At 49.5% G+C, this 24878-nt stretch overlaps 9 protein-coding genes across 9 annotated transcripts; 3 read left to right on the top strand and 6 right to left on the bottom strand.

The window, feature by feature from the left end:
* Positions 1-600: 600 nt before the first annotated feature.
* On the top strand, positions 601-2899 carry CI109_105348 (uncharacterized protein; the record flags this gene model as incomplete). Its single annotated transcript, XM_032008052.1, has 16 exons — positions 601-722; positions 787-806; positions 857-913; positions 977-984; positions 1062-1160; positions 1254-1328; positions 1397-1560; positions 1620-1677; positions 1740-1760; positions 1835-1858; positions 1913-2002; positions 2065-2169; positions 2236-2363; positions 2436-2605; positions 2680-2801; positions 2855-2899. 16 exons carry the CDS (start codon positions 601-603, stop codon positions 2897-2899), a joined length of 1308 nt encoding a protein of 435 aa, XP_031857654.1.
* Positions 2900-3195: 296 nt separating this feature from the next.
* CI109_105347 (uncharacterized protein) lies at positions 3196-4369 on the bottom strand (the record flags this gene model as incomplete). Its single annotated transcript, XM_065967648.1, has 6 exons — positions 3196-3317; positions 3459-3552; positions 3691-3698; positions 3752-3768; positions 3913-4136; positions 4355-4369. The coding sequence occupies 6 exons, from the start codon at positions 4367-4369 to the stop codon at positions 3196-3198; spliced, it is 480 nt and encodes a 159-aa protein (XP_065823720.1).
* A 386-nt stretch (positions 4370-4755) lies between these two features.
* On the bottom strand, positions 4756-8516 carry CI109_105346 (uncharacterized protein; the record flags this gene model as incomplete). The annotated part of the gene is made up of 12 exons (XM_032008050.1): positions 4756-4835; positions 4912-5098; positions 5166-5269; positions 5331-5546; positions 5617-5689; positions 5746-5864; positions 5930-6593; positions 6649-6757; positions 6821-6918; positions 6973-7520; positions 7572-7895; positions 7958-8516. The coding sequence occupies 12 exons, from the start codon at positions 8514-8516 to the stop codon at positions 4756-4758; spliced, it is 3081 nt and encodes a 1026-aa protein (XP_031857652.1).
* A 427-nt stretch (positions 8517-8943) lies between these two features.
* CI109_105345 (uncharacterized protein) lies at positions 8944-12262 on the top strand (the record flags this gene model as incomplete). Its single annotated transcript, XM_032008049.1, has 12 exons — positions 8944-8976; positions 9062-9521; positions 9585-9676; positions 9732-9769; positions 9818-10943; positions 11006-11159; positions 11228-11299; positions 11358-11449; positions 11508-11607; positions 11659-11756; positions 11817-11957; positions 12029-12262. The coding sequence occupies 12 exons, from the start codon at positions 8944-8946 to the stop codon at positions 12260-12262; spliced, it is 2640 nt and encodes an 879-aa protein (XP_031857651.1).
* A 338-nt stretch (positions 12263-12600) lies between these two features.
* CI109_105344 (uncharacterized protein) lies at positions 12601-14050 on the bottom strand (the record flags this gene model as incomplete). The annotated part of the gene is made up of 5 exons (XM_032008048.1): positions 12601-13155; positions 13273-13358; positions 13501-13683; positions 13805-13899; positions 13995-14050. 5 exons carry the CDS (start codon positions 14048-14050, stop codon positions 12601-12603), a joined length of 975 nt encoding a protein of 324 aa, XP_031857650.1.
* Positions 14051-14392: 342 nt separating this feature from the next.
* Positions 14393-15039, top strand: CI109_105343 (uncharacterized protein; the record flags this gene model as incomplete). The annotated part of the gene is made up of 2 exons (XM_032008047.1): positions 14393-14717; positions 14792-15039. The coding sequence occupies 2 exons, from the start codon at positions 14393-14395 to the stop codon at positions 15037-15039; spliced, it is 573 nt and encodes a 190-aa protein (XP_031857649.1).
* Positions 15040-15218: 179 nt separating this feature from the next.
* On the bottom strand, positions 15219-16507 carry CI109_105342 (uncharacterized protein; the record flags this gene model as incomplete). The annotated part of the gene is made up of 5 exons (XM_032008046.1): positions 15219-15557; positions 15629-15913; positions 15998-16051; positions 16108-16329; positions 16433-16507. 5 exons carry the CDS (start codon positions 16505-16507, stop codon positions 15219-15221), a joined length of 975 nt encoding a protein of 324 aa, XP_031857648.1.
* Positions 16508-21270: 4763 nt separating this feature from the next.
* On the bottom strand, positions 21271-21665 carry CI109_105341 (uncharacterized protein; the record flags this gene model as incomplete). Its single annotated transcript, XM_032008452.1, has 2 exons — positions 21271-21457; positions 21550-21665. The coding sequence occupies 2 exons, from the start codon at positions 21663-21665 to the stop codon at positions 21271-21273; spliced, it is 303 nt and encodes a 100-aa protein (XP_031857248.1).
* Positions 21666-22343: 678 nt separating this feature from the next.
* CI109_105340 (uncharacterized protein) lies at positions 22344-24504 on the bottom strand (the record flags this gene model as incomplete). Its single annotated transcript, XM_032008453.1, has 8 exons — positions 22344-22916; positions 22974-23256; positions 23323-23517; positions 23577-23665; positions 23724-23844; positions 23926-24100; positions 24178-24319; positions 24442-24504. The coding sequence occupies 8 exons, from the start codon at positions 24502-24504 to the stop codon at positions 22344-22346; spliced, it is 1641 nt and encodes a 546-aa protein (XP_031857249.1).
* Between the last annotated feature and the right edge of the window lie 374 nt (positions 24505-24878).

Raw genomic sequence — 24878 nt, 5'->3', positions numbered from 1 at the left:
GTTGTTGGTGACTGTGAGAGTCGGGGGTTGGTGATGTATGTAGTGAAATGAAAAGAGAGGAAGAATGAAAGAAGGAGAATGGAAGGAGTTGAGATACGATACAGGGGTGGTGCTGGATGTGAGCCAGGAAAAATCTTGAAAAACGCCGTTAAGCACGGGGTCACCAACAACCCGTCACTTGCCATGTGGCTATGTACAACCAATCATCTGTCAACCCTATCACATTCATACGTCACACCACTCCATACATAGATATCAAAGACATGCATCCAGCACCTATACACTCGAGTAAGTACGAGGCTATGTACACAATCGCAAACAGCAAGCATCGTATTCAAGCCTTCTTACAACCTGCAAATGGGATTCATATATTAGCTGGATACGCAAGAGGCGTTTTCTTCCAGTCCACTATAATTGAGGGTATGTGATGATTACATAATATCATCATTCTATGCTCCGGTCTGACTCGGTAAGGTGCCCCGAACTCACCCGGTTATGTGGAGAAACAGCAAACGCGACTCATTGGCATTCATCGCCAAAGTCACTCAAAGTCGATCTGCTCGTTGTCCCTACCAAAACCCCCCATACTACACTCTCAAAATGCTCGCTCAATCATCTAGATTGCTCCTCACCAGGTCTGCGCTCCCTTCCAGGGCTGCTGTTGCTCCTTCTTCTTTTATCGCTAGACGAGCTGTCTCAGCTTGGTCGGCTGTTCCTGCTGGGTCAGTATCGATCGATTAATCTCCAAAGAGTGCCAGGCTAACATGCAGTTCTGACACCATACAGTCCCCCCGATGCCATTCTCGGTATGTAATAGCTCTGGCTTGCAAGAGTCCCCACTTATACGTGCTTTTAGGTGTGACGGAAAAGTTCAAGGCAGACAAATCTCCAAAAAAGATCAACCTCGGTGTTGGTAAGTTTGCTCGCTTTCGACATGCAAATGGCTATAATTAACGCTATTACTTGCGTCATGCAGGTGCCTACGTACGTTCTGCTGTCCATTCTTCTACGATGTAATCGCAGCTATCCATGAGCAGGTCTGACGCCTTCGTCCTCTTTAGCGTGATGGAAATGGCAAGCCATACGTCTTGCCCACCGTCAAGAAGGCAGAGAAGATCTTGTCGGACGCCATGCAGGACAAGGAGTACCTTCCCATCACCGTGCGTGTTGCTCTTAAATTATCCCTCACATTTTCAGTCTGGTCACAAGCTCACAGGAGAATGACTAATTGACCTTTCTTGACATGTACATAGGGTCTGGCCGACTTCACCAAGCTTGCTGCTGAGCTCGCATACGGTAAAGACTCGAAACCTATCGTTGAGAACCGTGTAAGTCTCCATCCCCTTCCCTATCAGATCGCTTTGCTAATCTCAGTCGCCTTGTGACACCACTCCAGCTCGCTATCACCCAGTCCATCTCTGGTACCGGTGCTCTCCGAATCGGAACAGCCTTCCTCGCCCGATTCTTCCCCGGCGCCAAGACGCTCTACCTTCCAACTCCTACATGGGGTAACCACATCCCCATTGCCAAGGACTCAGGTCTCGAAGTCAAGCAGTACAAGTGAGTCGTGAAGCATATTGCATGATCACGGGGCGATGGCTGACCTTCGCGGACATTAGGTACTTCGACAAGAAGACTGTCGGACTTGACTTTGAGGGTATGAAGGCTGATATCAAGGTGTGTAGCGCTTCTTGAGCCCTTACAACTCTACGAATGCTGATTCTTGGCTTGATCATCAGGCCGCCCCCGAGGGATCTGCTGTAAGTATTTGAAACATCGTTGAACCTTTTACCAGGGTTTAGGCTAATCTTCACCATTCTCAATCCTTTCACAGATCCTTCTTCACGCTTGTGCCCACGTGAGTTTTAAGACTTCGATGACTCTGCCGTCACTGATATGACCTGCTTCACAGAACCCCACCGGTATCGACCCCACCGAGGCTCAATGGAAGGAGTTGTCCGACCTCTTCAAGGAGAAGAATCACTTCCCCTTCTTCGACATGGTGCGCACCGCTTCCTGGACTGTATTTCAGGTGCATGGTTGCTAATTGGCGTTGATCTTTAGGCCTACCAAGGTTTCGCTTCTGGTGACACCCTCAAGGATGCTTTCGCTGTCCGATACTTTGTTGAGCAAGGTCACCAGATCCTTCTCTGCCAAAGTTTCGCCAAGGTCAGTGAATACTCTAGCTTCATGCCAAGACTCGCGGACTGATCTGTTGGTTTGTTCGTCTTTTAGAACATGGGTCTCTACGGCGAGCGAGTCGGAGCGATCTCTTTCGTCACTGAGAGTCCTGAGGAGAAGGCACGAGTCGACTCTCAACTCAAGATTATCATCCGACCGCTTTACTCCAACCCTCCTGTCCAGTCAGTATCTTCTTCCCGCCTCGCGATATGATTAAAAAATATACTGATACTGACTTCTTTGGTGACTTGTAGCGGTGCTCGACTTGTCAGCACTATCCTTGGCTCGGAGGAGCTCACCAAGGAGTGGTTGGTCGAGGTTAAGGGAATGGCCGACCGAATCATCGAGATGAGAGAGCGACTTTTCAACAAGTTGGTCGAATTGAACACTCCCGGAGAGTGGGGACATATCAAGTCTCAAATCGGTCAGTTGGCCATTCACGAGATGGCTAGATACGGGGACCGACGTCATTTGCTAACCCTGATTTTCATCTCGTAGGCATGTTCAGTTTCACCGGTTTGAAGCCCGAGCAAGTCGACGCTCTTGCCGAGAAGGCTTCGATCTACCTCACAAGGGACGGACGTATTTCCATGGCTGGATTGAACAGTAACAACGTGGAGGTGGGTTCAGCCGTCGCCCGCAAAATAAGGTCAAGCTGACGATCTGTGTGTAGTACTTTGCCGAAAGCGTCTCCAAGGCTGTCAAGGGCGAGCTTTAGATGTTGTTTGAGGGCCGATCTTGAACCAATGGGAGTGAAGACAGTATATGACAAGTAGACCAAAAGAAAATGGATATGGCTTGTAAGGCATACTTAGCTTGTTGACGAATATGCATACATTGCTATCTTGGACCGGTGAAGGGGTTTGAGGCCATAAATCATAGAATTCATCACTGTTTATCATACCCTTCTCAACTACTCGCCAATTCGTAGGAAACGTCTCATCATGGTCAATCGAATAATACAGCTACGCAATCTCGTGCAAATAACGGACACGCCAAAGCGTTCAGGCTAAATTAGTAGTCGAACCAACCGAGCGGTTCGCCAGTTTTGAAGACTGCGCCACCTTCGTCGGAAGGACGAGTATCGAGCGAATGGAATGTGGCGGGGTGGGAAGGGCTAGCCTTGTGTGCTCGGACTGGGCGTGGGAAGTGGTGGGGAGGGAAGATAAGGTGGACGGGATGAGAGAGCGAAATGACAAGAGATCAGCCTCAGAATCATTTATTGTAACGATGGGTTTACTGCGATGCGAGCGATCCAGCTGCGAAGTGCGACTTACCGTGAATGCTCTTGCCGGCTTCAATCTCGATCTCGCCAATGTATTCGACACCGATCGGTCGAGTGACTGTAAAGTACCTCAGGGGGTGGTAATACTGCCCCATTCACCATCAGCAACAGGCCGTCATACCGCAACAGGCCAAAACCAGAGGGGATGTACATCGTTCAACTTTGCTTGTGACACCGGGAGAGAGGGCGGGGTGGGGGCAGGAAGTTGGCAGAGATGGTCTCACCGAGATGCCTTTCTTCACACCGTCCGGACCGACAAGGTCAGCGAAGCCACTTCTTTAAGACCGTGTCGTGCGTCTTCCCTACATGTCGAAGCAGTCACAGGCAACGAGTCAGCTCCAGTTCCAGAACCTGATCCACACTATCTACAATCTTGTCTTAATCCTTGATTTCGGCGAAAGCACATTTCTACGCAGTGTGTATGTCAAGCTCCGAACCTCACTCACACGGCCAACTTGTTGATCTTGACCAGAACCTCATGTCGAACCGTCTCTTCCTCAAACACACCCAATCCAGCACTATCCATCTTCTTCACAGTCCCAACTTCCATAACGTCAGTGGGGAGCGTAGATCGATGAGCATGTTCTTCTGCGTGAGAGTGGGTTTGCGAAGTGGGGGAGGTGAGACCCGTATAGGTCGCAGCGGTGTTCACGAGGGAGGTGGCGGCGTCCTGCGGGTGGATGGGTGGGTGGGCGGGGAGAGGGTTGGACGTGGGGGAAGAAGGATGGGAGAAGGAAGGGTGGGAAGAAGATGATCAGACAATGGATGTTCATTATGGTAAGCAACAACGAGATTCAGGATGGGGAAGAAGAAAGCAGAGGAGGACGGAAAGCAAAGCAGTGTCAGTTGCAGCGGAACGACTAGCGCTGAGTAGTGGACTTCACTCACGATGACGTTCTGCATGACGAATAGAGGTGAGCTAGTGTAAGTGTTATTGCTTCGGTTGAAGTTGGAAGGCTCAATATGGTCAGAGGTGTTCTCCAAGTGAAGCGTGTCAAGTCAACATCCCCACCTTCCTCCCTCCCTCCGTCTGGGATTGTCCCCGCAACAACAAGCATTGTGCATGTTCTTGATCCGAATGACATCATCACATGACTTCTCATTGTTTGTATACTGTACCCCGTGTTTCATCTTCTTTGGTATCAATTGTGGCATCTTACGACATTTCCTGTTGCAGAGTTGAGTATCAAACATGCATGCTTCTTATTTATCTCTTCTGCTCAATGCCCATGCCCATGCCCATGCCCACGTTCATGCTCACACACACATACGTCCCGTTCCATGCCACTCTACCACGGTTTCCAACTATCTCCTTTACCGCCACTACCGCTCAACTCGTTTGTGATGGCTTTGTGAGCTGTCATCAGGTCTGTGACGACAGGAAAGGTCAGTTTGTTGTCTGTCACATTGGCCTCGACACGCAGCATAGCCAATTTGTCACTCACAATCCGTGTAGCTCAACGCATCGTTATTACTATCCTCCACCAACTGGTTCGCGTATTCAATCTCCATTCCATCCATGTTCTGTCGCACAATGACGATGGGCAAAGAATGGTTGACGATCCTCTCAAGGTGAGTGATGACATTTCGCAATTGCGTAGACAACAGTGTGGGGAGTTTAGGCAGACGTGTCTGTCAGAGGAGTATCATTTGTAAGCTCTACGTAACGAGAGGAATATGTGCTCCTCAATGCACTCACCATTCTCACATCGAGATCTTGGAGGTTTTCAACGCCGTACAGATCGTCAACGATCTGAGGGCTGACGGCTGCTCCGAACCAGATCATTGCGATCTCGCCGTTCACTGCGAAAAGCACAAAGTCAGCGCATACGTTGAAGGTACAAAGTGCCTCGAGGTGACTCACCCAACAAATATGCTCCTTCCGCTACCATCCATCCGTGACTCGCTCTCATAAATCTAGGCAGTTTCAGTCTGCCATTCTCAGCTGGGAATCCCACATCTTCCGCCAAGTCATGGATCGCCAGGAGTCTAGGATAAAGAAGGTTGATAGTTCGCGTGGCCGAGAGCGATTTGATTAATCGCATGTAGTGCGCACGGACGTCTGACGTAACGTTGCCGCCTGGCGAGGGAATGGATATCAGCGTCTAACACGAATGACGCTCGGACACATGACGAGGTCGCCAACTCACCTTTAAGACATTTCGACTTGAGCATACAGAGCGTATACAGTGGCAACAGCTTGAACGCCTCTGGTAAAATGAGCTGTAACACGATGTCGTCAGTTGGGTGATAACCAAAACAACGCGACGAAAGCTTACCTGGCCTTGCTGAACGGCAGGCGCACAATGCCGTCTGTACATCAACAGAATCCTATTACACCGTTCGGAAAGGGCTTTTCGGATGTCTCGCAGACTTCGCGATGGCATTTGCGAGACCGCTATGTCACACCGACAGTTTAGTATCCCTTTCGGTGTACGGACAAGAGTCCAAGATTTGACTCACCTCCCTTGAGCAAGACGCTCACACTCGCCTCCTGGTCGGCGAACTTGAATACGTTCCCAATCATGCTCGTTACCGCAAAGCTCATGTTCATCAATCTCACTCTTCTCTCGCCTGCACTAGTAGTGTAAAGTGTCGCGACTTGCACGAAAGCGGGTTGTCGATCGTCCAATCTGCCTTCGTGTTTCAACACCGCCACAAAGGCTTTGGAGTCGTCCAATGATCCGAATTCCAAATCGGTCATACTGCGTTGGTAGAAATTACCGATATGATCGGATACTCGAAGACCGTTTGAACATCGTATTCGGACTGTCGCGTCGTAGACCGTTTCTCGCGTGATAACACGCTTGATCTCGCCTTGTAAGATCTCACGATCTCGAACAGGCTGGAATTTCGGATGGAAGAAGATTTCACCTCCTGTCGTGGCAGAAAGGGCACCGATGGAAGCGACATCAGAGTACACTTCGGGGAACATAAAGATGTTGACCCCGACACCGGCTTCGGCGAGCTCCTCGGATGTTACTCTCCAGAACGGATCGGCGGGAGCAAACAAAGTCTTCTCCTTGTCGGTGTTGTATAGGTTGGGATCCTCTCGTGGCGTCAATTTGCCTTGACCATGCGTCAGCAATCCGGAAGCGAAAAGCGTAATTTGGCCTCCGAGCATTCGCTACGGCACAACATCAGCAGGCTTTCTTTGTGCCTTTCATAGCGGTTTGACCTACCAAACCAGCTAAAGCACCCTTCACCGCAGAGCCAGCAGCGACCCGGTTGCCCTCCCCACCGCGTTCTGCAATCGCCGGTAACATGTCAAGCAGAGCTTCGACCTGAGACCTGTGAGAAGCGATGACCTGTCAGCGGTGTCCTACAATAGAATGGTATACACAATGAACTCACCTGGATGAGACCGGGTCGACCAGGAACCCATGCGTGAATGGGATGAACATGTCGTCAAGATCGGAGACCACCATTTGTGACGGAGCCTGAAGGGTAGACTACAAGGAGGGTCAGTCAGTGTGCTGGGTGCCAGAAGAACAAGGGATGCTTACGGATAGGTTCCAGAATCCTACGGATTCCGCACATGTTACGAACCCGACCCGTTCACCTTTACCAATAATCTCTTCGTCCTCTTCTTCCCCTTCTACAACCTCTCCTTCCTTTCTCTTCCCGTACAGAGCTTTCCTGATCCCTTCACACACCTCTCTCACAACTCCTCTATCAGCGCTCGGCGCACTGACATCGATGATGAACACCCTCCCCAAACCTCTAGGACGTCTGTACTTCCTCTCCTCCAACTTCCTCTCCTTCTCCTTTTCTCTGAAGGTTGGAACATGGCCTGATCCATGGGTAGCAGGATTTTGACCCAATGAGGCTTGAAGACCACCCAAGAGGTCAGCAGCTGTTGAAGAGATGGCGTCTGTTGCCGTGGAAGAGGCGTCGGCAGCTACGTCGAGGAGTGAACCGGAAGGAGGGGGTTGGAGTGCCCAATATGAACGTCCGACGGGAAAATCGACCGTGCCGTGTTGTAGCTCGGGTCGATCGTTGTGATCCAGACGTTGACCAGTGGGGGCAAGATGACAGAAGTACGTAGCGGAGACTGTATAGCAAGTCAGCAGGTCTTCACTTGGACTACATCGCGCTCACTCACCATTGTTTGTCCCACCACAAAGATTACAAGACCATTTTCTACCACCGTCGACGAACCTGACCCAAGCATTGATGTACCCTCTACATTTGTCGCATCTAGGTGGACCGTCCTCTTCCTCCGAGCTACCATCAATCGGTGGAGGGATATCAAACGCGCTTTGTCCAGAGATCCAATTTGACACAAGAGGCACAGGAGCTTCGTCGTACCGCAGTGGTGCGAAAGGCTGGACGATCAGACCGAAGGGGAGGGCGGTGGTGTCAAGAAGTTGGGAGTTGGACGGGATAGATGGCAAAGTCGCTCGTAGATATCGAGGCAGCGAGTTGCCTAAGGCAGGAGTGTTAGCTGAGCACAGCGAGAGAAGTTGGATAGAAAGTAGTTACACTCACCCTGATCTATACCTCTGTAATCGGTCCCAACGAGGGGTATCAGCCCCCTTGTTTGACAACTCAGGAAGTCCTCGTCGTCATATAAGTTCTGATCCAATTCTTGCGCTTCGATAGGATTGGGCACTTGGCTCGGGTCGATTCGCACTCTCGGTCCAGTGATTGATGGTCCAGAAGAATGAGGTGGGGGAGGGATATGATTCTCTGGAGGTGCGTAAGTGGGATAATGAGCTTGCTGTTGCTGCTGCTGCTGCTGCTGCTGCTGTTGTTGGTAGGAATACTGAGGTTGGACTTGTTGCTGGGAGCTGGATGGAGCGTAAGGACCGGTTGGAAGGGGTGATCGACGGTCGGAAACGGGGTGAAGCTGTGGATTAGGGTTGTAACCTCCTTGTTGAGAAGGGTAAGGTTGTTGTTGTCCCTGTTGACCATAAGCAGGTTGTTGACCACCTCCTCCTTGATAGTAATCTTGCGGAGGTTGAGGTGAAGTGGACTGCCAACCCTGAGCTTGAGGTGCTGGAGTTGTCAGACTCGGGTCAACGGCATACCTAGATCGAGGTGGCATGATGTCGTGGCGCTATCGTGTAGCGATGAGAGCGATAGACAGATCAGGTAAGTTGATGACGGAGCGTACTTATGTATCGAGTGAAAAGGTTGAGGACACGTCACGTCGAGATGGACGTGGACGAGACACATCATACACATGCACAGGCAATTAAAGGTCGAGCTGAGCCAGCACAACAGTTGTAACCCCAAAAGAGGGGATCGAATAATAACCCCGGCGAGGACGGCAATCGTAAGCCGATAACTGGGAGATTGATAGATAGCAATACACAGAGATGACGATACCGGGCTGCCGCTTCAACAACCTTCTTCCTCTCACAATAGATAATTCTCTCATCCCATCTTCCCATTGGAACTGTACTACTATCCGAAACCAGGATCGCAAGAGGCAGATGCGTTTCCTAGAGAACTTTGATCAGAGAGCCACCATGACGTCTGATAATCCTACACCCCTTTCTGACGTGAGTCTTTGGCCACCCAACTCCCTCATCCACTACTTTGCGCCGCGCGTCGTGTCTCATCATGTTGACTTTGATATCACTGTAGGACCCTCGTCGCTCGACCTCGTCCGACTCCACGACATCTCTCGTTGACGTTTCTTCCCAATCACCGCAACTTAACTCTCCCTCTACTACCGCTACTTCGAGACTAGGAGATGACTATGAACACATCTCTTCCACAGCATCTACCACTTCCACCGCCTCGAAAACACGTGGGAAGGCAAAGCTCCTCTATTGCAAATCCCACGTAGCGATACACCCCACATCATTCAACAAGGATAATATCTCGGGGTATCTAGGGATTGTGGAAGTCGATAGTACCGTCCCGCATACGCTCGCGCCGAATGTAGAGGAGAAACAGACGGGTCCGGGAAGGAAGGAGATCTTAGTGACTTGGGTTCCGAATGAACTGCTTGATAGGATGGACGAAGAGGATCGAGAAGGGTACAAGAGGGTAGAAGGAAGGATGACGGCATCAGCACAAGGGATCGAGCAAGAAGAAGATGGTAAGTCCTCGGAAATTTAATGCAGGATTCTTTTCGGATTGCTTACTGACGAAGAACGTCTAGGCTTTGTTTTTGTATCCCTTCCACCGCCAAAAGGGGAAAAGTACGCTTTTTCCATACCTGTGACAAGTCTCTATAGTATCTTGGTCTACCCCGTAAGCTTCTTTGATACCTGCCAAGAGGTCATATGAAGCTGACAGCGTGCCACAGCCAAGTCTATCTCATTGGTACGGCTCTGCTACTTTCAAGTAAGCTGATTCGACCGCGGCCAACGACATCTGCTGACGGACCTGTAGTCTTACAGGTGGAGTATCGTTGCCAACTCTGTACTTCCACGACGACGAATCCCCTCTCTTGGCTTCGCCAACTATTCCGACACCGCCAAATGCGCCTCGAGCACAATGGGGTTTCCCGCCTTTCCTTTCTCTCTTAGAAACCCGTGCAACCCTGGTACGATCTCGACTACTGCAGGCAAAGCGGAACATGGGAGCGGAACTCTGGTTGGTCAACCCTAGTAAAAGCGACCGAGAGGTTCACGAAGCTGGCCTGGACGAACCCGAAGCTGAAGTAGCCGTTCCAGCAACTCGTAGACCGAGCGCAGCTCCTTACCCACCCAAACCGAGTTACCCCAACACACCTGTCCTTAACAGTGCTACGCCGAAGCAGACACTCATGACCTCTTTGTCAAATCTGACGAATTTGTCCAGGAAGACCGCCTCCCAGATTCTCTCGCATCCACTTGCACAACCAGTCGTACCTCACTTGCCGCCGGCTGTGAGAAGTCTGGTTCACGTTCCGGGAGAGTGGGAAAGAAGTGGTCGACTGCCACCAAAGACGGGCAAGAGTAGCGATGTGGCCACAGAGTTCGAATCGGCCAGACTCTATCTCGCACGATGGGCGCGTGTAGTTGCAGAAGAAGGTGAACGAGCTCGTCGAGACGAAGTGGCTTCTCAAGCTCGAATCCATCGGAACTCACCGGGTGGAAGTCCTACAGAAGACCTTGCGAGCTCGTTGGGTGTGTTCTCGATGTTACCGAAATCATACTCGAAGCGACCTATCCCCAATCCGACAAGGACTCCCCAACACCCAATTACTGCTCGTGACTGGGAATCGTTCGCGGCCCAAGGGCGAGATGAGCTCTTCGTCCGACGAGAGATCTTCAAGCGTGGTTTCAGCGATAGCACTGAATCAGAGGACAAGCGAGCAAGGAGGGAAGGGTGGGAGGTACTACTGGGTCTCGTCCCTTGGTCGGTCGGGGGCGTTGGAGGAGGAGAGAGCGGGAAACAGAAGAGAAAGGTTGCGCGTGAAGAAGCTAGGGAAGCGAAAAGGAAGGTTTATGCAGGAATACGGGCTGAGTGGCAGAGCGAAGCGAACAAAGATGGTGGTAGAGACGATTGGCGGGAGGAATGGCACAGAATCGATGTGAGTGCAGCATTGACGAACGGGGTTTGAAAAATAGGGCTAACTTTCTGGTTGTGTTATAGGTCGATTGCAGAAGGACCGACAGAAACCAAGCAATCTATGCTGTCCCGACCGAAGTGTCCAAAAAGGGCGACGCGGAGAAGGAGGGCGGAGGTGCCGGTGGAACGTGGGATGGGAAGGGCGAAGAGGAAGAGGGTGGTATGGCGGGCCTGAATCGTGAGTATGAGCTCAATCTTTGTAGCTCAAAGGAGAGCAGAGCTGATCGCTATCTCCCTTCGTTTCAGCCCATATCGCTGCACTCAGGACTATCTTGATGACGTATCACACTCACTCGCCTGAGCTGGGGTATGTTCAAGGTAAGCTGGTCGACCACGAGTTGCGCAAGGACCAAGATGCTGATTGTACCTGAATTAGGCATGTCTGACCTTCTCAGTCCGATTTACGTGGTATTCGATGCCAACGAGGGCGATGCGTTCTGGGGCCTGGTAGGGGTGATGAAGATGATGGTAGGTGGTCAGCTGCGTAATGCATGTTGTAAGTACAAGCTGACCCATTCTCGACCAGGAATCCAACTTCCTTCGGGATCAGAGCGGCATGAAGCGACAGCTCAGCACCTTGCAACAACTGATCAGCGTGATGGACCCCGAGCTCTACGCTCATTTGGGTAGGTGCAGTTCATAATTATCTTTTAAGGCCAACCTGACGTATCGCACAGAGCGAACGGACTCTCTCAACCTCTTCTTCTGCTTCCGATGGATCTTGATCGCCTTTAAGCGCGAATTCAAGTTTGAAACCGTCATCAGACTTTGGGAGGTGAGTGTCATGGGCATCCTCATTTCGAAGTAGCTGAGCTAAGCGTATGTGGCTGGACAGGTCTTGTGGACAAACTATTACTCGAATCAGTTCATCCTGTTCGTGGCTTTGGCCGTGTTGCAGTCACACCGAGACGTCTTGATGAGATATCTGACAGAATTCGACGAGGTATTGAAGTATGCGAATGACTTGAGTGGGACTGTAAGTTGCACATCCCCAGGCTTCTTCCTACAATTTGACTACACAGCGCTGACGTTGGCATGTACATGCAGATCGACTTGGATACGACTCTCGCACAAGCCGAAGTTCTCTTCTTGAGCTTCAGGAGTCTTGTAGAGGACCTCGACAAGGAAAGTGCCGCGTCGGAAGAGGGGAAAGAAGGTCTGAGAAGGAGGAAGGGATCATCCGCAGGAGCAGGAGAGGGTGGTGATGAGGACGGGCAGAAGAAGGAACGCAAAGTGATTTCAAGCGATCTGAGGGATTTGTTGGTGGGCTGGAAGGCATAATATATGCGCGAGCAACGTAATGTGTGGGACATCGGCTGAGTTCCGGATGGATAGACACGTAAGCACGTTGTAATGAGGAGAAGTTGTACGTCTAAAGGTTATTTTGGATCGCATGTACTGTATCATAGGTTGTGACTTGCATTTCAACGCCCTAGTTGCGGCGAGCACAACACCTTGAGGATCTTCCTCGCCTGAGACGCTCTGAGCCCATGGCATGCAGCCTGACCGGCATTTTGACTAAACGACCAATGCGATCCGAATCTGATCTCAGGTTCATGTGGCGCAGGTCGCACCAACATTGCTTCGATAAGTACCATCTTTCTATCTCGATAGGAAATCTATTCCTTCTTCTTGATCATCATGACGACCAATGGCCACCCGACTTCAAACTCCTCTTGCCCATTCTCCTTATCACCAACGCCCACGCCTTCCAACCCTTTTCGTATATCTACCATGACCCGATCGACCACATCGCCATCTCCTCCTTCTGCTACAGTCTTTTCGTCCGGATGAGCATGTCTATATTCATGAACAGCAGAATTTGAACGAAGATAACCTTCGAATTGGTCGAGGGTCATCGACCGTTTCATCAACCATGGCCTCTCAGTCGTGTGTCGTAGGCGAATAGCAGTGGTGGGATCCCAATTGTTTTCCTCCAAATTGGGGGTGGGAGGCTCGGTAATTCGTACGGGGGACATACCGCCTTCTTCAAGATCATACCTAAGGGGTGGATCGGTGACGATGGGTGTGATGGGGAACGGCACCGCGTTGAGGAGGTTTTCGACGATCGATCGTCCAGGTTGGGACCAATATGGGCCGATGATTTGGGACGAAAAGTGGTGATATATGTGATCCAGTTGGGGATGTGTAGGGAAGACAGGTTCGGCGTAGCCCTGCGAGTTGGCCAAAACAATTGGAGACGAGAATCAGATTCGCTCTATATCGCTCGCAAAGTCATGGTGAAGCATTGAAGTCATATTGTAACATTCAAAGAGACTAGGTCGACTCACGATATACGCGACTGTCCCGCCTGGTCGGACGACTTTGCTCAGCTGTGTCCAGGTCTTTTGGTGATCAAACCAGTGTGCCGCTTGACCTGTCGCGAAGCATATCAGCGTAAGTCGCTTCCTTGTCTCGCGGTCCAAACGGGATGTTCCTATGTCCGCTACCGAAGGATAGTAGCAGGGAAGTCATATGCAGGAGCAGAGATGTTAATGGTCAGAAAGCGGGATACACACCCGCAACTACCAAGTCAGCCTCTTTCACGCCTTCCTCTATCAGCTTCTCTGCAGTTCCGACTTTATACTGGATTCGGGGTAACGTTGGATCGGAGGGTTGTAAGCCCACTTCTACCATCTTCTTGGAAGGGTCGAGGGCAGTAGTGTGTCTAAAATGCGGCGAGAGAGAAAGAGCGACGAAGCCTAGACGATAACATGAGTCGAACACAGTCAGCTTTGGTATACTTGGGCAGACGCTTCGACCACAAGGCTAGGGGGCTGTCCAATGTCTTCTTGAGATAGAAGGAGGTGAGGGTTCACTTACCGGGACCACAGCCTAGGTCGACGAGATGGTCGAATCTGCCTCCTCGAGATCGATGGTGTGCTAGAATGACATCGTACACCTTCTTTGGATAGGTACTATGGTGTAGTGAATGGGTCAGTACTTGCATTACTACTGAGATGATCCCGCTGTCTTGCACCAGGGCCCCCCGTAGCAGAATGGAATCACTCACGGCCGACTGGCGAGATACGAGCCCACATCAAATGTGGCTTTTGCGAAGCTTGCCATTATTTGCAAATGAGTGAACCGGTATATACCTCGACCTCTATAGGTCTCCCTTCAACAAGTATATAACAGTCACAACAGATCGCCGTCCGGATGCCCTATATTGAGTCTACACTACAATCGACAGAGTGATCTGGCGTAGATGGGACAACCGACGAGTCACTTCTTCCCGCACTATGCTATTGTTAGTTCGGGATCTTAGGGTGGATCATCCAGGTGGAGGTCTATTTAGTGCTTGAACCGGATTTATTCGGCTCGCAATTCTATCATCTTCACAACAACATCTCTCCACATCCATCTCCTTTACCTATCTTATCTCCTCGTCAAGCAGTCACCTTCTCGATCATGCCTCCAAAAGGAAAAGGACCTACAAAGAACCAATATTCAAATGGTCTGACATATGTCGCTCAAAAACCATCTTTCCTCCAGAACTTTGGTCAAAAACCACCTTCACCGCCTCCCGCCGACGGACGCGCTGCGATACCTTCCCGACCGAAGGATGGCGAGTGGGCAGGAGGAAGTGATGATGAGCGACAACAACCTGAAGATGAGGACGATGATGAGTGGGGAGAAGTATTTGGTGGTGGTGGGGAAGAAGGACCTCAGGTTGTGGTTTTGAAAGAAGGGAGACATCTGAATATGGATGAAATCAAACGAGAGAGAAGAAAAGGTGAGTCTGCCATCAAACTCCATCTATAACGGGGTTCCGATCAGACGAACTAATCCCTTCGCGTTGGAATATAGCTGCGGGACAAGATACACCACCGCCAGAAGACGCACAACTATCTTCGAAGAGTAAGGACGATACCCAATCTGGCAAAAGTACAAAACCATCAATACCAAAACCCAACACTAATACGAACAAACGGAAACTCGTTGGTGCAGCTGCTGAGGAGAAGGAATCAGAGAAGAGTACAGGGGAAAAGAAGAAAAAGAAGAAGAAGGCGGATAAGGTCTTATTAAGCTTCGATGAAGCGGAAGGGGAGGCGTAGTGCCCTTGCTCCTAGTCGTGTATCGTGTGGGGTGATTTGCAAGAAAACGCTGCAAAGGGGTAGATGTACTATAGTGTACGATATGACATGACCTCACGACCATGACCACGACCACTACCAACTATGGAAGATCTTCTACATGATGAGGTAAAAACCCTTGTCCGTTACCAGTCCCAACCCTACACGCCATCCTCCTTGACCTCCTCGTTCGCCTTCTCCTTATCCAAGGTCCCACTCCCGTTCAAAGGTGTCGATGCCCCGCTCCCACTCGCACTGCCGCCTGTGGACGGAGCCAACTGCCAAGCAGGGATACTAGCTTTCCCTGTACCTGCTCGAGGTCCAAGTAAGGCATTGGCAGCAGCGGTAGTGGAGCTGACACCGCTTGTTGACGAGCTGGATCCGTTCTGTTGGGTCGAGGTCTGTTGTTGACGAGACAAGAGGAGAGTTTTGAGTGATCTCAGCTCGGCCTGTAGATCTGTCAATGCGGCAGATTGCGTTTGTGCATGCTTCTCGATCATCTAGAATGGGACGATTCGTCAGCTTCTGATGTCAGAGACTGGTCGTGGGTTAAAGTTGAGAGATGACACACCTTCGGTACCAACTCCCTTACGCTCTCCACTTCTCCTCTTATATCCCTCATCTCCTCCCTCCATCTCTCTTCACCATCCTTCACACCCCTCACGGCATCTTCCACCTCACCAACTACCGCATTCACCCGCTCCCTATCTTCCTCGATAGTCGTCTGGAGCTTTGTTGTTTGTTCAGTCAACTCGGAGAGGAGACGGGCCGCTTCGTCGTATTGCGCAGTGAGAGAAGTTGAAGTTTCTTGGAAGGATGTGGTGGAAGGGGGACGTAAGTGAGGTACGAGGTATTTCTGCGAGGCGAAGGCAGTAGTACAGCTTGGTCAGCGAAACCTTGACATACATGGCATATTGATCTGATCAAAGATATGACTCACCTTCGCCAAAGCTGTAAGACCGTAAACTACTCCGCCCGAAACGACAGCCATAATCTAGCAGACCACGACTCATCAGCTCACATCCCTCCCTTTACAGGTGCGTCACTCACAAACAGATCTCTCCAATCTCTGCTTGGTGGTGCGGGCGGCACCATCGTCCCATACTGATATCCATATCCACTAGAGTTGGTATATCTCGGCGCGGGGATACTCGGTCTTTCAGGTGGATTTGTACCATCTGAAGCTTGTTGTAAGGCTATTTGAATCTCTTGTTCGTTGAGACCTTTCGATTCGAGGAATTGGATGCGGGATGTGAGAGAAGAGGATTGAACCTGATTGCGATGAGGATTGTTAGCTTAGTGAAGCGAGAGACCAATCAATCGTTACGTCGGTAAGACGAGGAGACGGAAACTGTGAATGAGGGATGGAACATACTTTTGGGTCGTTGAGGAAAAGCACAGCATTGCGAATCAGCTCCTGTCGAGAGGAGGAGGACAATGAGGCGTCCATCTTGACAGTTGGCGGATGCACAATCAAAAGCTGTTCGAGGGGAAGGAGATACGTTACGATGAACAGGATGCAGAAGACGATGGTGATGTTGCTCCGGTAAGCGCAAGTTGAGACAACCGGTGGTGAGCGGCACTTTGTGGCATTTTTCCCCTACCACACTTCCATTCACGATCCGATATGTCAACCATCCGTGTATGCGTTGCAGAGCAGCTGGCACGATTGTATGGACCGCTTTCACCAGCAATAGCATTCTGAAGCGGAGCAAGACCACAGTCTCCAAGATGAAAGTGACCGATCAGTCCATCGTCAAGTCAGGCTCCAATCGTCACTAACAGTGGATCCCTTGCCAAACGTTCCTTTATTTCCCGAGGTCTTCTTCACAGCGGGCTTCTCATACGCAAGTAGAAGCTTACATCGCTCTCGTTGCAACCACTGACTCGCAGACTACTTCTTACATCCATTTCTTCACTTCACTATAGGATCCGTCAACAACAACAAGCTTCATCAAATTACGAACCCTCTCCCACTGACCTCAGCATCCAGACCTGACATGACTCATCAACGAAGTATGGGGCGTACTGCGCTACCGAATGGTTCCAGTTTGTACTGTCTTTTAATTCAGTAACGACTCCTGGCTGACACCATGTGCAGACAGATCCACCAGTCGCGGTCAGGGATCTGCTAAAGATAGTGATGTCGCAAAGAGCTCCCGTACCAACACTGCCAATACAACCAAGAAAAGCAATGCCAAACTTGGCGGCAATGGCAGAACGGTCACCCGGCCATCCGACTTTGGACTCTGGGATTTCACATGTGACAAGTGTAAGGACGATAACCTTGAATGTGGACGAAGCGACAAAAACAAACGGAATTTGTTTGTTGATGCGATCTCTGGAGCAGAGAAGAAATGTCCAGGGGCATGTCATCGCATTAAGACTTACAAAGACTGCAGATGTGACCCATGCATCCAGTCAACCGGTGCAAAAAAAAGCTGTGTTACAGTATTGGCACCACAGCCTCCTTATGAGATCACCTCTTCCATGGCAATACTGCAGAATGAGGGTCAGAGGACGCTAGAGACCACTCTCACAGATCGTGGTTGTTCATATCAATTCACAAATTGAAGCAAGTGATAGTGCTGGACAGGAGTGAGTTCTATTTCAAGGCACATTTCGATGGCTTTTGGCATGCCAAACTGTACAGAGCTCCCACTTGGGCAATACAGATATATTGCTATACTTTGCTGACAAACCATACTATCATCTCACAGAAGGTTTTCTCATCTATGCAAGACTCCTGTACATCTTAAATGTTGTTATTAGTACATGACATCTGATATCAGCTTAAAAGGGTAGGGGGAAGAGTACCACAGGGCTGTGACTATGTATACCAGTTTCTGAGTGGTAGTGTTTTGTGTATGAGAGACAGATGTATCAAGGATTGTGACAACAGTTCAACACAACACTGTTCACCAAGATGTGACATTCTTTGTCTTGCACCACACACTGCTTTGCTCACAGGTAAACAGATGATGCGCTGGCATATGATATATCAGAAAGCTGGGTAAACACAGTCATGACGAATGTATATTCCTCTGTCTAGTCCGCTACTGTGGAACCAGTACAACGATCTGTCAGTCAACCCCAAGTCTCATACAATCGGTACTCGACTTGTACAATTCGGTACAGGATTTTGTGCTATTCGTAACCCGTATTCTCTGCTTAGGCTCGTCAACGGACCCGCCTCTGACAAACAGTATGTGTGCTGCATGTTGTCACGACCGTATACCGATAATCGCAAACATGCCACAAAACTCGTCGTAATTCATAAAACCTCGACGCGTTTATACGAACTTAGAACTATCACATCGTCGTACCGCGAATCTTAGATCTTTACCAATACATGTGAGTCCAGAATATGGCCTTGCAGCAATTGGCAACCGGGAACATGAACATAACCGAGAACAAGCGAGAATCGCAAAGGGATATAGATGAAGGAACAACCGTAGTCAAGAGAACAAACCCCCAGTGATTCTCGATTTTAGTCTTCACCGTAGTACATGAACTTAGCCACCGTAGCCACGATCTTAGTAGTCACCCGATCAGTCTCGACTTAGCTGTATATATGTTATACCCTTAAGTCCATGACACACGCGAACTTCACATCTACAATACTGTTTTGGGTCGAATCTTGGTCATTGGCTGGTCGGTGTGACGCCCCTGACACATGTACAAGAAACATACCACTTTGTTAGGATACGGCAACACACCCCATTTCACTAGCCAAGATGCACATCCAAATCATCTTTTCCTCTGAATCCTTACCAAGCATCCTTAGTGTCTTTTCTTTTAGTCATGAAACAGATCATACCAGACAGTACAAATCTGACCAATGAATATCATATATGGGTGTCTTTGTAAATGGCTATTCTCATCTTTGCATTCTTTTCCTCAGTGATCTCCTGATTGACAGTCACTCAGCCTTGAGTCTATCCAAGGCCACAACACCCATTCTGAGGTTCTTCTCTTTGGAATCACGCCACTCCCGTCCTTCTTGCTGAGAACTTTGTCCATCTCATCATATTGTTGACAGCCTTTGGTGAATATCACTCAACCATGTTTCCATTGTGAGATAGGGCCTCATTGATTGAAGCCTTTGTTGATCATTGCGATATGATTCTGAAAACTTTCCTCAATGATTATACAATGGTGACTATGCTGCTTGTAATCCAGGAGCTGATTGTAATTTCCCCTTTAAGCTGCATTTGCCAAATGTACATGACACCTGTGGTTTTCCTGACCATCCTTTGATCAAATCTCCTGTGATGTGTCCTTGTTGTGTTCCCTTTCAGCTCTAGCTAGAACAAATCGTACCCAGACAGCATAATTTTGTCTGCTTGGTCAGGTTAAAAATGACAATCCCTGTTCCCATTGAATCTTTATGTTTGCTAATGACCCAGTCACCGCACAATTTATTTCCACTTTGCAATCACAAGCACATACCTATATTCCAGTGATGACCAGACAAAGACGCCTTACATCAGCTGGGGATTGTGAATGCCCAAGTGATGCAGGACACCAAAAAAACTCTTTCCATAAATCTTGCAGAAATTCTGGTGATCGTCGGAAATGTGGCAACCCTGTCAGCACGAAATATGGAGATGATAACAAGTTGTGTTCTAGCTGTGTGAGTATATGCTGACACAGGATATATGTTCTTGTCATGCTACATGGATGATTCACTAACAATAATGGTTTTCATATCATATGTTATGACAGGTTGAGAGTAGTGAGCATGTGACTCGTTACGTACAAGCTTGCAAAGAAAAGGGGCAAACCCCCAACATTGGCAAACTTCATAAGCTTTGGCAAAGACCACACGTCAAGAGTCAGCAGTCTTGGCGTGACTATGTGAGGTTGGCTCCAGAATCATGGTGGTCTGATCAAGCCAAACAATCCACCACAACGGGACGCGCTGGCTCTGGATCTGGGAGCACAGCCGTTCCACGAGATGCGTCTCATGCGTTGCCGCATGCAGTGAGTTTGCACCTCAGCTGTTGAGTCGACAGTGCCAAATACTGCATTGGCTGATCACTCTGCCGCGAAACGCAAGCTGATCTCACTGACATATATGGCCTAGGTTGCGTCAGGACAATCACAGCAAGGGTACAACTGGTCATATGGTCAGCAAGCGTCCAACCCGCCGTGTTTTCAGCATGCGTACACCATGCCAAATGATCGGCAAGCGTACACCATGCCAAATGATCCGCAAGCGTACACCGTGCAAGGTGACGGCCAAGCGTACACCATGTCTCAGCAACAGGACGGCGGGCTGTCAAGCAGGGCAATGAAGTACCCCGATTACGACCCAACGATCGCCGGCTGCGAAGAAGTGTACTACTAGGCGACAGTGGCAAACGTGATCACAAATAGGGCGGAGTATGAATCGGGGTACAAAACGTGGTTTGATGTAAATATGTGCGGGAGAAAGGCTGCCAAACAAAGGATGTTGAGTCGGAGTGGATGGGTGTAGATAAGTCGGTGAGAGCTGAGCTACGGGTGGACTGGTTGGTTAATAAAGATTGATGATGCAAGTCCTTCTCGGTTGAAGATCGTAATGTTTTGCGCCGCACGAGTAGAGTATCCGAAGTATCTGAACCATACGCAGTTTGAAGCGTTGACTCCCTGGCAGGATTTGTGTCGAGGCTTTGGATAATTTGTAGCTTAGAGCGAACGAGCGGGTTATGTTGTTTCCTCGGGGCGAGAAACAAATCAGCACGTTTGCTTGCCTGGTCAGTATTCTTCGGATCTTATCTCTCTGCACGCGCAACAACGATTAGTACTGATGGTAATGATGTCGCATCTCCGGTACTGTCTATCACTTGGCAATATCGTGATCCGATTGCTGTCCTCCTCCATCTTCCGTCTGTCCAACACGGCGCTCTCGTCCACACATGCGTCCGTCCGCCGTTTCTGCAGTCTAGGCGGACATGCTCGGCGTGTGCGGGGGATGCGCTACAAGTCAATGGGATATCGAAAACCAGACAAGGGGGATGATGTATGTGCAGGGTATATGTCTGTTGTGGAGAAAGGTTTGTCAGCTATGCTTTCCCTCAGACGGACCGCGAAGATGGTTTACTACGGAGTATAAGGTGAAGACGGGAATGTAGGGGATGAGGAGTCGGAAAGATAGATACGTACATCACAGCCGTGTTGTTCCTAGCTCCGCTGAGCGGTCCAGGTAATTGCAAACCAAATGTGGAACTACCACTTCAACGAACCCGCTGTTGAACTAATGCTCGGTTGTCCTGTCGTCGTCGAAGGTGTAGATCCTCCCTCGCTAGGTCTCATCGTCTTTGCGACTTCTTCCAGTTTGATATGTAAGGCGTTTATGAGGTTGGCTTTCTCTTCGTGATATTCAGCTAGCTGTTTAGCTTGTTCCGCTTTGAGTCTGCAAGATCACCAATTTGTCTTGGTCAGCTCCTTTTTGTCGATTCAGATCGATGAGGTTACTGGGGAAGACGGAGGTCATTCGCTACTCACGCATTGAAATCTTCTGTCAGAGTGTGATGCCAAGGGTAAAGTACCGTCACTTGGAAGCTGAGGGCAGCAGAGGCGACTGCAAAGTTGATATAGGGCAAGATTCTTGGGACGACCATGGTGGTGAGATGATATGTGTGTCAACGATACAGTGGATAAGTGATGGCAAGGGATACAGTTGTGAACAATAAGAGCGGTGGCAACAGAATAATAGTAATGCTTGGAAGGAAAGAAGAAAGTGGATTGCATCGCCCATTTGCCTCTCCCTATATATGTCTTTGTCTGCTCGTTACCTTGTATGCTCCCTTTGTTATTGAGTTAAGTTTGCCCGTCTCTCACCGCTCATCGACCCGAAGAATGTTGGTGAATACAAATGACACCAGGTGAAAATACAAATATCACGCGTCAGATTTGTAGTCGGTGGCGAATTCGATAAGGTTCGATTTGATCCCGGCCGAACACCTCCGATCAACTCTGGTATTCGAAATGTTCATTGCTTACATGCTTACACCATCAAACAATGACCTGGAGCGACGGCCAAGGAGTTGAAGAGGCCTGTAGTGGACGGGAATCACAGGGCAGGCAGCATGGATATGACTTTTCGGAATGTAGATCATCACTTGTCACACGACCAAAGATCTTTTTCTAGATGGCAAATCCCTGACCGGCGACAGCGCTAGTCCCTGAACTCCACTCTATATCGAATCTGATATCGAATCTGTAGAGACGTCCAAACACATCCGACTGCATGGTATCCGCAATCGCTGAAGCACAATGCATGCATATATAGTGTACACCTACCACCCGCTATCCTTGCCTACCATAAACTTCTCACTGCTCTTCCATTTGTGTCCCTTTGCCTTACCTAGCTTCGCTCCCACATCTCTAGGCTTCGCTCTTCGTTCCATCACCTCCCGCTCCTTGGCCACCGTATCTTTCACACCGTCCTTCTCTCCCAGCTTCTTCACCGTCAATCGTGGGTGGAAACGTCTAGTATTTCTCTGCGAAGGCATGTATGACGTGAAGTCTGTAGGGGCAGGACCCACAGAGTCGTCAGAGTCCGCGTCGGAGTCTGAATCGGATGAAGGGTCGGTGAGAGAATGGTCGGAAAGCTGAGCTTGGAGTTCGGGGTCAAGGTCTTCTGGATCATCGTTTCCTAATGCTCGACTGAGACGGAGGGCTTCCATCCGAGCTGCCATTTGCTTTTGGAATGCTTCCTCGCTGAAAGGTTCTTCGGGTGCTGAAGTCTTTGAGGACTCAGCTTCTGCTTTTTCCTCCTCTTCCTCCTCGTCATCATCCTCGTCTTCATCACTCTCTTGCTCCTCCTCTTCCCCATCACTCGCAGGCATATCCTGTACCTCGATCATGTACTGTGTATGTAGAGGTCAGCTGTGTCACGAACAGTCCATGACACTGACTGAACTCACATCTTCTAGCTCTCGCTGCATAATCCTTCCGAATCCACTCGCCTCCACCTCGAGATCTATTCTGACCCTCTTCTCGGCTGTCTTTGAGCTCTCAGCCTGTTCCTCGGTGGTATCCGCTTGTCCTTCCTCGCCTTCTTCTGTTTCGGCAGCATCCGCGCTTCCGTTCTGCTCGACCTCATCCTCGCCTTCTAAGACATCTTTCCAGGTGGGCCATGTAGCACCTTCATATCTGAACCTTCGCTTGAAGAACCGTCTGATACAGTTCACATCTCGGTTGAAGAAGCTGTTGCGCGCACACGTCAGCTCCCCAGTAATCTTTCTGAGTCACGGAAGAACAAAAGCCACTCACTATTCCGCATTCTCGTGTCTAGTGCTGACCATTTGAGGGAAATCAATGACGATGGGTTCTCCAGTCTTGCGGAGAAGCATGATGTTGAACTCGTTGAAATCACCGTGAATGAGACCGGAATGAGCGAGTCGTACGATGAGCTCCATGAGCTTGGAGTAGAGGTCTGCGGGGTCATCCACAACGTCCACAGAACGTCTGAACGAAAATAAAGATCAGCTTAGCCGTGAGAGTTCATGATGAAGAAAGGAACGCACAAGGGGTATCCGTCAATGAGAGACATGACCACACAATGTCTTGCTTGGTCGATAGGCACTGGGACAGGGAAACCATGTTGATACAATGCCTACGGGACAAGATCAGCTCACAGCCTGACAAACAGCAGTACTGGTGTTCGAGCTTACCTTCATGAAAGCGAACTCTTTTTGAGCCGATAATCTACTCATGTACATCCACGAAGCGCTCCTCCTCTTGCCCAGATAGTCTCGTTTACTCTTGATCGCTCTGAAACTGATTCGTCCAAGTCTGGTCACGCAAAGCAATGAAAAGGTCAGCTATTAATCCTACTAGTGCAAGGAACGACCAAGCAGCTGGACGATAACTGACCTGTGGAGCTTCAAACATCTCTTCTCGCCAGTCTCATCTGCAACGATATAAATATCGCTCTCCTTTCCAACACCGATCTTGTTGCCGACAGAATGGACACTAGCGGGCTTTCTTCGGGAGAATGTACGGAGAGATAGGTAGTCCAGTCCACCGTATGTGAGTCGGTATCCGTCATCTGTTCAAAGGTGCACAACTATGTCAGCTTGTACATCTTTATTTCGGTACTGGATGTAATCGCTCCTTGCGACGTACAGTGAACATTCTGAACGCGAGCGACGAGGTCTCGCTTTGATAAATCTCCTAAGGCCTTTCTGACATTTCCTCCTCTGATCCCGGAGAGCTCAGCGATCAGTGGTGAGGGTACGACTTCGTGGTTCTTCGATCCGATCTCGACCTATATAAGGGGCAAAGTGAGTTACATTCCTATCCTCAGTTGAACGAATGTGGAACAAAGCAAAGGAGCATCAAGGGCGAAGGAAAGTTGTAGGACAACACGATGAAATTGTTCACACGTACAGCTGTGAGAACTCGGAACTCGTCCGCCGTGACATATCGCAGATCCGTAGCGTCTAATCTCATGTTTTATCGTTGTCTAAGGTGCGGTATATGTATTATATGAACTTGATCAAAGCATATGTAGCGATGCTATCTATCCTCAAAGTCCTCATTTGCATCATGTCAACGCAGAAATATCTTGAACCACGTGATCTGAATGGCATTGGCGGCGGACTTCAAATGGTCTCCGTTTGTGTCCTCCGCATATAATCTCCTGTAAGCAAGTACAGAGGCATGTTTGAAGTGTAAGTTATTGAGCTACCTCTCTTCAGAAGTAGCTGCAACGTCTTACACGGCTCGTTGTTGCGTTCACTATGTCATTGTTACATTGATGATTGTACTACTAAAGCTACATTTTCAAATTGACTTCTTCCTTTACATCCATTCTGACCTGTGCC

The sequence above is a fragment of the Kwoniella shandongensis genome, chromosome 9, assembly GCF_008629635.2.
Source record: "Kwoniella shandongensis chromosome 9, complete sequence".
Lineage (NCBI taxonomy): Eukaryota > Fungi > Basidiomycota > Tremellomycetes > Tremellales > Cryptococcaceae > Kwoniella > Kwoniella shandongensis.
Note: the sequence above shows the minus strand (reverse complement) of the source record. Positions and strands in the feature narration are given on the sequence as shown.